Source organism: Sphaerodactylus townsendi, linkage group LG14 (assembly GCF_021028975.2).
Source record: "Sphaerodactylus townsendi isolate TG3544 linkage group LG14, MPM_Stown_v2.3, whole genome shotgun sequence".
In the NCBI taxonomy this organism is placed as follows: domain Eukaryota; kingdom Metazoa; phylum Chordata; class Lepidosauria; order Squamata; family Sphaerodactylidae; genus Sphaerodactylus; species Sphaerodactylus townsendi.
Genome location: NC_059438.1, coordinates 40,285,911 through 40,298,494, shown reverse-complemented (window position 1 = coordinate 40,298,494; position 12,584 = coordinate 40,285,911). Strand labels below are relative to the sequence as shown.

The following is a 12,584-nucleotide window of genomic DNA, read 5'->3' as shown; positions in this document are numbered from 1 at the left end:
CAATTGGGTTTGTATCTCCACTCTTCCACAAGAAGCCTGCTGGGTGACCTGGGCTAGTCACAGTTCTCTTGAAAATCTCTCAGCCCCACCGACCCCACAAGATGTCTGTTGTGAGGAGGGGAAGGAGAGGTGATAAGCTTCTTTGAGACTCCTTAAAGGTGGGGTCTGAAAACCAACTCTTCTTCTTCTAGGAAGGAAATCATGAGTCACTGGGTCAGGGAGTTATTTACTGAATATCCAAATGGCTTTCTGGTGCACAGGATGATATCAAAGGAGGAGGAGGAGGAGGAGGAGGAGGAAGGAGAGGAGGAAGAAGAAGAGTTGGATTTATATCCCCCTTTCTCTCCTGTAAGGAAACCCAAAGGGGCTTACAAACTCCTTTCCCTTCCCCCCCTCACAACAAACACCCTGTGAGGTAGGTGGGGCTGAGAGAGCTCTGAAAAGCTGTGACTAGCCCAAGGTCACCCAGCTGGCATGTGTTGGAGTGCACAAGCTAATTGAGTTCACCAGATAAGGCTCCACAGCTCAAGTGGCAGAGCTGGGAATCACCCGGTTCTCCAGATTAGAGTGCACCTGCCCTTAACCACTACACCACTGCTGCACTACACCACTACATACATTGTGCTTTGCCCTGGATCTTGTACAGCACCACCTTCCAAATCTAGTAGATTTTGTTACAGAGGTGAATGTGCCTACCAACATCAATTTATTGTGCATGATGCTAGACCCATACAACACTTTTTGGGGCAAGAGGATCTCCGGATTGAGCCCAATGTTTTTTTTTAGCAGGCATTTTCATGTGGGCATGGTAGTCCGGAGATTTATTTTTGCCAGTGTTTTCCATTTCCGAAATTTTGTCTAGAAAGTGCAAAACACATTTACCCACAAAATTATCATCTAATTTGTTAATTAATGATTGTAGCCAGACTCTGCTGTTAGGGCTTTTATTCACGTCATGAAATAATGATAGATAATTAATATCTCCAGCCTTCATTCCAAGTAAAAAAATCAAAAAATAAAAAGGTCACCAAAATTGACAGGGAGTTGCAAATTAATCCGTAAAACAAAATCCCAGCAAATAAAACGTCTTGTGAGCATTAATTAGGCTATAATTATATGCCGGAAATGGAGACACGCTATGCCAAAAAGTACATCAATCTCCTCTCCTGTCCGCCCAACACAGAAGTGAGTATAATAATCTTACCTGAGACACCAATAAGATTTTCTTTCACCCACTTCATTGCCAATAAGCAGTCTTCCTCATCCGAAAGAATGAACAGATTGGAAGGGACCACGCCAGTGTATTTCTGTTGGCGATTTTGGATGACCTCTCTGTTGGTGGGCAGTTTTCGGATATCTGCACCAGTGGGACACGGGACCTGTAGTAAGAGGACCAGAGGTTAATAGTAGCAGATCAGTTAAATTGACATGACGGATGGCATTCGCTGTAAACTCACTTGTTAAGGAAATAAGAATACTTTGCTATTGAAATGAAGCAAGCCTTTATTGGCATAGACAACAGTACAACAATAATAAAAAACGGATTAAAAAGCATATACAATACAGGATATACATGTTAGGACGAAGGAAATCTACTGGCATTTAGTAATTTCCAGGAGAAAGTCTGCCACTATCATACAGAAAGAAGGATCAGGGTTGTCCAACAAGTAGTGTAATCTAATTAAATCGGGGAGATGGGGTAAATGTAAAGGAGTCAGATTCACATACTTGGATCTGATTTCCTTGAAACTGAGACAGTGAAGTAATTGGTGGGCCAGAGATTCAACTGAGCCATCGTTACATGGGCACAATCTTTTAGCCTTTTCTTGCTTATTAAATCTGCCATGTAACAAGGCAGAAGACATAACATTAAACCTGGCGAGCGTTATGGCTCTCCTTTGAACAGGGTTTATTAAGCAATACAGGTAGTGTGCCAAGTGGCCCCATTCAAATGGGAGAGAAAAATACAGGGGGGAGCATGTTTTTCTTGGCTGCGGTGATTAGGGTAGAGAACTCTCTATCCAATAGTTGACCTTTTAATTTTTTATAAGCTTCTGAATAGGACAAAGGGCAAAGTGAATCCACTGACAGTCCAATAGAGGCCATTTTTCTTCAATTATGGAAAACCAGGGGTTGGAATGGGTGTCAGAGAGCAGACGGTGGACCAGGGAATTACAGTCCGAGAGAAAATGAATTCACAGCCAGAATCTAATACTTTGCTATTACACAGCATATTTCTAAGAGAGCCAGCGTGGTGTACAGGTTAAGAGCAGGTGCACTCTAATTTGGAGAGCAGGTGCACTCTAATCGGGTTTGATTCCCTGCTCTGCCGCTTGTGGAGGCTTATCTGGTGAACGAGATTAGTTTGTGCACTCCAACACATGTCAGCTGGGTGCGTTCTGGGGGCGAGGTAGGTGGGGGCATGGCAGGGACACACGCGGGCGCAGTTCCCCCTTGCTCCGCCCTGCCAGTGGGGCTTCTGGCCAAGTGTGCATGGGAAAGCCCTGCCAAAAATCTTTACAATGGGCCCAGAAGATAGGATAACGTTACTGACCTCAAACTACAGGTTGGGACCTAAGGTGGAGAGAGCAGCAAGTATTCCAAGTGGGGACTCTGGCTGCCAGACCCAAGTATCTTAGGTCGAATCCCCACTACCATCTTAGCCAGGTTTCAGAACACAAACTAACCAGGTTTGAGGGACTACCTCCCCATGGCTTGCATGGCAGATTTCGTTTCTGGTGCTCATTCTCCCCTTTTATCTGAGTTCCGGCAGGACCTGGTTGCAAGTGGCATACACCCCATTAACACGGTTCAGAGCTGATCCGAGGGGAGGGATGAGGGTTGAAACCCTGACTCGTTTCCTGCCCTGGAGTGTGATGCGAAATTCGGGCAACCAATCAGCGCTGCAATGCGCGCACAGCCTTTCCTTGGTTTCATTTCCGCTTTTGCAATCAGCCAGCAGAAGAAGACGCAAATGTTAAACAGTCAAACGTGTAACTTTGAATAATTAATGGTTTACACAGGTGATGATTAACTGTTTGCACAGTTAAACAGTCAAACGTTAAACTTTTACATGCTGTTTTTTTTAATTGTGCCCCTACAATGTACATTTCCGCAGTGGGAGAAGGCCCCACCCCATCAAGGCACGCCAGCCAATCAGGGGAGACCGGCGAAGCGAGCTCGCCTGGTAGTGGGGATTGCTAAGAGTTCTGCGACCGGGTGTGTCTATTGTGTGCTCGCTGTGGTGGGGAGGGAGAAACTCTGATGAAGAGGACCCGGTTTCACAACGAACAGGTTTGGATCTGCGTGCAAATTTCAAGTGTGGGTTCGATCTTACTCTCTGCCTAACTGAGGCTAATTGCCAGAAGAGGGGGATGCCAGTTGGCTTCAGAAGATGCTGCTGCTGCTGCTGCATCACTGGGTCATGACAAAAGGAACCAAACCAGGAGGAGCTGACTCAAGAAATTTTTGGTTCACGATGCCCGGCTGATATCAGTTTGCTGGTGTCTGTCTTGCCTGCCCAGTAACTGCAGCGCTTCACCTCTCCCAGCCTGCCTGTCCAGCAATGACAAGCCTCACTCCAAGATAGCTGTATGGAAAACCACAAGTTTCTTGACAGATGAGAGCCTCTGCTTAAGGCCGTCCAGAAGTTCTTTCGCTAGGTGACAATTTCCCCAGCAACCTCCTGCCCTTCTATCATTCCAAAAGCGAAATATATATTTATTTCCTTTCATTCACGGATCAGTCTCACCTGATACTGCTGTCCAGTGCAGAGAATGAGATGATCGTACGGCACTTTCCCTCCCTCGGAAATGGTGACGTGCTTCGCGCATCTGTCGATGCCTGTCATTTTCCCGACCACGACTTTAACCCAGGAACAAAGTGACATCAGCGCATAATCATCATCATTAAAACAATGGCTGCCAAGAGAGAACAAGCGGCATTTTAGCAGCTGACGGCAAAGTCTTAATTAGACATCCAGTCACCTGGCTGAAGGCCCGAACGGATCGGGAATTCACTGCAAGGACAGCCAACGCAGGCCCACAGTGAGAGATTCTTTAGTATGAAATACCTTTAAACCAAGCATTTTCTATTAAAAGAAAAAACAATTTGCTTTGCACTGATCACAAGGTAAAATATATACCTAAGCTAGTAAAAATGCATCTGAAGGCTGAACAATACTTTATTGTTCAGAGCAGCAGTGGTGTAGGAGGTTAAGAGCTCGTATATCTAATCTGGAGGAACCGGGTTTGATTCCCAGCTCTGCCAACTGAGCTGTGAAGGCTTATCTGGGGAATTCAGATTAGCCTGGGCACTCCCACACACGCCAGCTGGGTGACCTTGGGCTAGTCACAGCTTCTGGGAGCTCTCTGAGCCCCATCCACCTCACAGGGTGTTTGTTGTGAGGGGGGAAGGGCAAGGAGATTTTAAGCCCCTTTGAGTCTCCTGCAGGAGAGAAAGGGGGGATATAAATCCAAACTCCTCCTGCTCCTCCTCCTCCTCCTCCTCCTCCTCCTCCTCCTCCTCTTCTTCTTCTTCTTCTTCCTCTTCTTCTTCTTCTTTATGCAGCAACTGCATTGGCCACAGAAATGGTCAAGTTTGCAGTGCAGTTTGTAACAGTCTGAAGTAAAGAAACGAGCAGTCAACACAAACTAGATTTGAGTGTTTGGTGTTTTGAATATTTTACATTATCGATTTTCAATGCACTTTACTGTGTAGCTTAAAACACAAGCGTGTGAAATGAAGCCACCTGTTGTAAACATGCAGAGAACTGCAGGCAATTGGGCATGCCAGGTACAAGTTGACTTTGTGTGTCCACTTCACATTCGACCACTGGCCAACTTTACCAACTCTGGTAAAGCCTATTAAAGTACATGATGTTAATGTTAATCTCCATTTTTTGAAAAACACAAGGAAGACTAGTATTAATTTTTAACTATGGCCCAATATGGATGATACCTTCTCCTGATTTTCTCCAAATATCCAAAACAGAAAGAGTGGTTCCACTGGAGACTTGGCCCTGTGTGGAGATCTAAACAGCATGATCAGGATTCCAGAGAAACCCCAGGAATCGAATTCTCTGGGCTTATGTGTACAGCCTACTCAAATGCTTTACTCCCAAACAGTGGCGTAGCGCCCATGGGATGGGGGGGGGGGCAAAATGCCCCGGGTGTGCCCTGGGGTAGGGGGAATGGAGGGGCATTCTGGGGGCAGGGTGGGAGCGGGCGCTGCCATGGCAGGGGCGCAGAGCCCATGCACCCCCGGACGCAGTACCCCCTCGCTCTGCCCCTTGCTCCCACATAAATATCCAGTAGCCTTGTGAGCCACACAGACAATGGGTGTGAAAGAACAGCGTGGTCTGCTCCCGTACCCTGTGTGACGGAACCATCAGGATTGCCAAACTGAACCCATGTGCACTTTGGTTCCAGTTGTAGCTATTTATTCTAAAAAGCCCAGGGGAATAAACTTCAGTCGGTGTCATCCCAATCTGATTTGAAGGTCAAAAGAGAAAAGGCCTCAGAGCAAGGTGTAACTCTTTTCCGTCAGTACATCTTCAAGGTCGCTTCTCTAATAGCCCACAAAATGAGCGTTGCTGTCGATTCTGTCCTGATACAACTGATTCACTTTCTCATATTCTGCTTCACTGTTCAAAATACAACAACATCAGAACTGATTTGAGAACTGTATTACCAACAGGATTTATGCTCCTTTCTGATAAGATAAAAATGGCTAAGCTTCTAAATAACTCTAATGCTGAAATCTCTGAAGCTGTTGCTACATTTTTACTCTGTGTACTGCAAGTTGTGCAATAATGATCTTCTTATTGTATTTGGAACTCATGACACACTCTGGTTTTATGCCTAATAAAGGTTTTGGATTTGGATTTGGAAAAGGCCTCAGTTTAAATTGGAAAGTCTGCATGGGATGAAACCAAGCTCACTGCTGGGGGGTGGGAGTGGCAGGGGACAGCTCTAGAGTCGAAGGGCACCAGGCCTTACTTTGGGTACCAGCCAACTGAAAATGACTTAAAACATACCTGTTGATTAAAAACTGCTTATGCTGTTTCTCCAACATACATTTCCCAGGAAGTCCATGTGTTGAAATCAAAGTAAGGTTATTAAACTTCAAGTGTGGACTGGAGGAGGAAAAGAAGAAAACAAAAACCAAATCAACACACATACACTTTCTCGAGCTTTGCTTAGGTTCATGCTTAGTATGCATAAGTGACTGGAAGTGCAATGCTCAGAACACTTTGCTGGGGGCAAACGTCAGTCAGTGTCATCCCAATCTGATTTGAAGGTCAAACACAAGTAGGATTCTGACATAAGAACATAAGAACAAGCCAGCTGGATCAGACCAGAGTCCATCTAGTCCAGCATTCTGCTACTCGCAGTGGCCCACCAGGTGCCTTTGGGAGCTCACACGCCGGATGTGAAAGCAATGGCCTTCTGCTGCTGCTGCTGCTCCTGAGCACCTGGTCTGCTAAGGCATTTGCAATCTGAGATCAAGGAGGATCAAGATTGGTAGCCATAAATCGACTTCTCCTCCATAAATCTGTCCAAGCCCCTTTTAAAGCTATCCAGGTGAGTGGCCATCACCACCTCCTGTGGCAGCATATTTCAAACACCAATCACACGTTGTGTGAAGAAGTGTTTCCTTTTATTAGTCCTAATTCTTCCCCCCAGCATTTTCAATGAATGCCCCCTGGTTCTAGTATTGTGAGAAAGAGAGACAAATTCCTCTCTGTCAACATTTTCTACCCCATGCATAATTTTATAGACTTCAATCATATCCCCCCTCAGACATCTCCTCTCCAAACTAAAGAGTCCCAAACGCTGCAGCCTCTCCTCATAAGGAAGGTGCTCCAGTCCCTCAATCATCCTCGTTGCCCTTCTCTGCACTTTTTCTATCTCTTCAATATCCTTTTTGAGATGCGGTGACCAGAACTGGACACAGTACTCCAAGTGCGATCGCACCACTGCTTTATATAAGGGCATGACAATCTTTGCAGTTTTATTCTCAATTCCTTTCCTAATGATCCCCAGCATAGAGTTTGCCTTTTTCACAGCTGCCATGCATTGAGTTGACATTCCCATGGAACTATCAACTAAGACGCCCAAATCCCTTTCCTGGTCTGTGACTGACAGCACTGACCCTTGTAGCTTGTATGTGACCTGCTTAGGACTGAACCTAGTCATGAGTTCTTCATGCTTGTCCACCATTTGGGTTTCTGGTCTTACAGTCCAGTCCAGAGAGGACTGGAGGGCAACATCTGGAGCACCACAGGTTGGCCACCCCTAGCATAGAGGAACTATTTCACAGGGAAGTCATTTTATTTGTTGGAGGGGAGGGGGCAAATTTACGGTTTCCCCATGACACAAAATTGGGCCTGGCACACAGTTTGTGAATACAACAACGCAATTGTTTTGTTTTGGGAATTAAATTCAATGCCAGTGCAGCGGGGATTCATGCATCGTGGCTGTCAGCGCCTCACTATCCATCCAAATTCGTTTCTGATCACTGGGAAAGGGAGAAAAAGAAGAGCTGCGTTTAGGCAAACAGAAATGCTTCTGCCCTTAATGTTCACAAAGAATGGCGAACATATGCTGATAAGCAAAGGGCAGGTTGGAGAGAGAGAGAAAAAAGGCTTCAAGTTAAGAGCTCAACCCAACAAAGCATTAAATAAGTGCACCTGCATTATCGAAGCAAATAATTCCAGCTGGGATTCATGTTGCTGTGGATACAAAAAGGGGGAAGAACAGCTTCAGAGATACTTGTAAAGCAGGAGGGATTAGAGTATCCAGGGAAATAAGTAAAAGGTATTGAGTTTCATCGCCTGGTTCTGGAGGACGGCTACAAAGGAGGTCTCAGCATCCTTGTGCTCAAAATAAAAAGGGTCACGGCGCCTGTTTGCAGGGGGGCACGACAAAAGAGACACGAGAGTTGAAAAGACCGGTCTCTCATATGTTTTTTCCATTATTGACAAATTAGTCAGATGTCAAGAATGAACTTTTTTTTTTAAAAAAAAAAAAGATGGGCCTGCTGCAAAAGAACAAAAACTTACGTGTTTTTTTTTTTGCAGTACTCAAAAACGTGCTACTATAGAAAAGGTTGGGAGTGTTAACCTTGGTAACGGTTGGGAAACAAGTAGGAAAGGTCAGGCAATGTTGACACTTACCAGTAGATCTAATCTAAAGGTTGAGTGTCTGTGTGGTGGCCCGGAAGGCCACAACCTCGTGCAAAGACGCATTCTATTGTGCCACACATGGTGCATTTCTCTGCACATGCAGGTGTAGGTAACATGCGTGCTTGGAATCCAAAGGACCTCCGAGCATAAAAGCATCAGTACACGGTCCTCCACGCAGGAGCACAGGTGGGGGCGGTGGGGAGAATCATCCCATTGTGTCCAAACGCCCACGTGTCCAAACACTCAAACTGGATATACTGAGCTAGTCCTGAGTTTCCTCATTCGCTTAGGCCAGGGGTCAGCAACCAGCGTCTCTGGAGCCGCACACGGCTCTTTCGTCCTCGTACTGCAGCTCCCTCGTCTGGTGCCTGGGGAGGAGGGGAAAGGAAACAACTTGCCGCCTGCTTGGGCGGGATAGACGACAGTGGTGACACCAACGACGGCAAGTTGCACTTGGGACTTAGCGAGCATGCCTCCTTCCCCACCCCTCCCTCCCTCCCTCCGCAGTGGCGTAGGAGGTTAAGAGCTCGTCTATCTAATCTGGAGGAACCGGGTTTGATTCCCCGCTCTGCCGCCTGAACTGTGGAGGCTTATCTGGGGAATTCAGATTAGCCTGTGCACTCCCACACACGCCAGCTGGGTGACCTTGGGCTAGTCACAGCTTCTCGGATCTCTCTCAGCCCCACCTACCTCACAGGGTGTTTGTTGTGAGGGGGGAAGGGCAAGGAGATTGTAAGCTCCTTTGAGTCTCCTGCAGGAGAGAAAGGGGGGTATATAAATCCAAACTCCTCCTCCTCCTCCTTCTCCTCCTCTTCTTCTTCTTCTTCTCCCTCCCTCCCTCCTGCATCCTTTCCCCTCCTTCTCTTGTCTGGCGCCTGCTGTCACCTGCCCTGCTGGGGGCGTCCTTCGTAAGTGCAGCCGCCCCTGCAACTTATTCTGTCCGTCAGCTTGCATGGCTGGCTTGCAGGCTGGAGGCGGGGCTTGGGGAGGCAGGGCCATGCCCCCATGGCTCTTTGGGTGTTAAAGGCTACTGACCCCTGGCTTAGGCGATGTTGCACATGCCAAAGGACACATGCTATGAAGGGCCTCCTGCACTGATGCAGACGTGGACTGGTGATTCATGGAGATCCTGACTCAGGGAGTATTTAGCTCATGTTTTTAAAATATACTCCTATCACCTGTAACAGGTTTTAAAAGCTGAAATTGCAGTTGGAGTTGGCCTGGAGCCACCCCATAACACTACTAGCCTATGCTGCTGCTCTAAGCTTTTTCTTCCTCTGTCTCACATCTGTGCAGACACCATCCAGGATCACTGGGATTTTAACAGGGCAAGACAGGACATGCCCTATTTATCTCAGCCCGAACACCGATCTTCTCCATTTGTTCCAAATGACGCTGCCGTTCCAGTAACACACAGTTCCGCTTGGGCATTATTTTCCACCCATATGGGGCAGTCGGGGGGGGGAGGGGGGAAGAGGACATATATTCCAGCCAATTCACGTTGCAAAAGGCAGATAGAATAAAACAATAACAATTACTAAAACATTCATTACATGTTAGCCCGGTGATCAGCAAGTAGGCACTAACTATTTAATTAGTCGGCTCATTAGCAGCAGGCAACATAGAAGGCTCATGACATTCTCAGACAAATGTAAAGATAAAAAGCCTAATTAAACAGCGAGCAGCATACGCGCCACTGCCAAACAAGACAGCTGTGCAGGATATTGTGGTCCCCCAGATAACAGGACTTGTAGCTGCGCTATCGCACGGGGGCTGGGGAGGCAGGCAATTTTTAAGCCCTTTTTAGACAGCTGAACGAGGCCGAAAGGAAGGAAAGGGGAGAAACCGATTGTTCTAAACAACAGCTTGAAAAGTATCCACATTAGAATGGAAAGAATTGCCCGCTGTGAATAGGGTGCGTGCGTTTCGACAGCCAGGCGTTCCTGCCATAAACACGGAAGAGGAAGCCGAGCCCTTTCTCAATCAATCATCAGCCCCCGTATTTACCGGAGAGGGGAGGGTAGCTGGCAATTCAAATGGGCCTGCGCCATTCACAGTTGATGGAGCAGCATGAATGCTTTGTTAGTTTAATGGGCATACTTTTTCAGCCTAAGTCCACCTTGTAAAAGGAAGACAGGATGTATCCGTCCAAATGCCTTTTCCCGGAGAAGTTACGCATCAGCTTCTTCCCCATCTAGAAGCACCTGGAACAATCTACATCAGTGATGGCGAACCTTTTTGAGACCGAGTGCCCAAATTGCAACCCAAAACCCACTTATTTATTGCAAAGTGCCAATTTAACCTGAATACTGAGGTTTTAGTGTAGAAAAAACGGTTGGCTCCGAGGTATGCGTTACACAGGAGTAAGCTTGGTGGTAGTCATTACCTTTGCTTTGAAGCAACCGTGCAACTCTTCGAATGGGTGAATCATGACCCTAGGAGGGTTTCCTCAGAAGTAAGCCTCATTGCCAGCAACCGAGCTTACTCCCAGGTAAAGGATCACGCTTTCGTTCTTTGCATGAGAATCAGTGGGGTTTAACAGCGCTTAACAGGGTTACTGACACTGCTTCCCCAAAACTAGGTCTTAGGTTTAATGCTAATAATTGACCCCAGTGGCCCAGGCCAGCCTATATGTATATGTGTGTGTGTGGGGGGGCAATTCCCTCCCCGATGAACTCTGTTTGCACGTGCCCACAGAGAGGGCTCTGAGTGCCACCTCTGGCACCCGTGCCATAGGTTCGCCACCACTGATCTATATGGTGTTGCTTTTGCAAGCAGAGATGTCCTGAAATTCAGGGAGGCAATGGCCATATCAGTATATGGTTTCCCATTGTCAGGACAAAGGGAAAACAAAACCCCATGTCCACTTGATAACCCCCTTGTCCAATCCATTAAGACAATGCCCTGTTATCACAAGGTTCTTTTGTGTTCTCTCAAGCATCAGCAAAACCTGAAACGGGTATTTCTTTGCGCAATAGGACATGAACGTTTTTAAACAATGCTCCTCAATCGGTTTCCATTCCAAGGCAGGAAGGTAAGATTATTCCTGCAGTTTTTAAAGGGCTTTTCCACATGGGCTCCCTTCCCCTCCCCCCCTTCATCAGTTCTGGCTTCTGCACTGTGGCCCCTTCCGCACATGCAAAATAATGCACTTTCAATCCACTTTCAATCCACTTTGCAGTTGGATTTTACTGTGCGGAATAGCAAAATCCGCTTGCAAACAATCGTGAAAGTGGATTGAAAGTGCATTATTCTGCGTGTGCGGAAGGGGCCACATGTTTCAGTTTGTCCCCTGATTTACACATACATTTTTGTACCTTAGTTTTCCCTTTTTATTGTTTTCTCCTCCCACCTCCTGTTTTCCCCCAGTTCTTTTGAGACGATTGTTACCCTAATATTTTTCTGGAAGCCGATTTTTGAGCCAGCTTCCCTGCCCCCCCCCTGCCCCCCCCCCCCAGGGCAGAATGGTCTGCTGCAGCACTGCAGTCAAAACTCATCTCATGACCTGAGTTTGATCCCAAAGGAATTTGGATTCAGAGAGTTGGCCCAAGGTTGACTCAACTTCCCATACTTTCAAGGCCGGTAAAAATAAGTACCCAGCTTGCTGGAGGTAAAGTGTAGATGACCGGGAAAGGTCATGGCAAACCACCCTGTACATATAGTCTGCCTAGTACAGTGGTGGCGAACCTATGGCACGGGTGCCAGAGGTGGCACTTAGAGCCCTCTCTGAAGGCACACGCAAACAGAGTTGCCCCCCCCCCCCCACATCTAGGCTGGCCTGGGCTGCTGGGCTCGATTATTAGCATAAAATCGATTATTAGCATTAAATCTAAGACCTAGTTTTGGAGAAGCAGTGTAGGTAATCCTGTTAAGCACCCACTGATTTTCATGTGAAGAATTAAAGCGCGATCCTTTACCTGGGAGTGAGCTCAGTTGCTGGCAATGGGGCTTGTAAACCCTCCTAGTAAATGGGCCTAGTAAACCCTCCTAGGGTTGTGATTCACCCGTTGCAAGAGTTGCACGGTTGCTTCAAAGCAAAGCCACTGACTACCACCAAGCTTACTCCTGAGTAATGCACGCCTCTGAGCCAACTGTTTTTTTTCTAAATGAAAACCTCAGTATTCAGGTTAAATTTGCTGTGTTGGCACTTGGCAATAAATAAGTGGGTTTTGGATTGCGGTTTGGGCACTTGGTCTCAAAAAGGTTCGCCATCAATGGCCTAGTAGATGTCGTGATATGATGTCACCCCATGGGTCAAGAATGACCTGGTGTGTGTAGCAATGACCTTTGTCAGGTCCCCGGAGACACACTCACTAATTTAAGCCTCAGTAGTATCCTTAGTTAGAATGGGTTTAGCTGCCTTTTGTACGGTATTCTGTGGGAGGGAACCTTAGTT

General features: G+C 46.9%; 1 protein-coding gene across 1 annotated transcript in view; it reads right to left on the bottom strand.

The window, feature by feature from the left end:
* The window catches only part of CFAP61 (cilia and flagella associated protein 61), a 172,523-nt gene that overhangs the window by 77,872 nt on the left and 82,067 nt on the right, over positions 1-12,584 (bottom strand). Inside the window, exons 19-21 of the mRNA XM_048515371.1 lie at positions 6,038-6,136; positions 3,752-3,920; positions 1,205-1,379 (exon numbers count right to left, since the gene is read on the bottom strand). Of these exons, the coding sequence (XP_048371328.1) occupies positions 1,205-1,379; positions 3,752-3,920; positions 6,038-6,136 (443 nt within the window). The remainder of the gene's footprint in view (positions 1-1,204; positions 1,380-3,751; positions 3,921-6,037; positions 6,137-12,584) is intronic.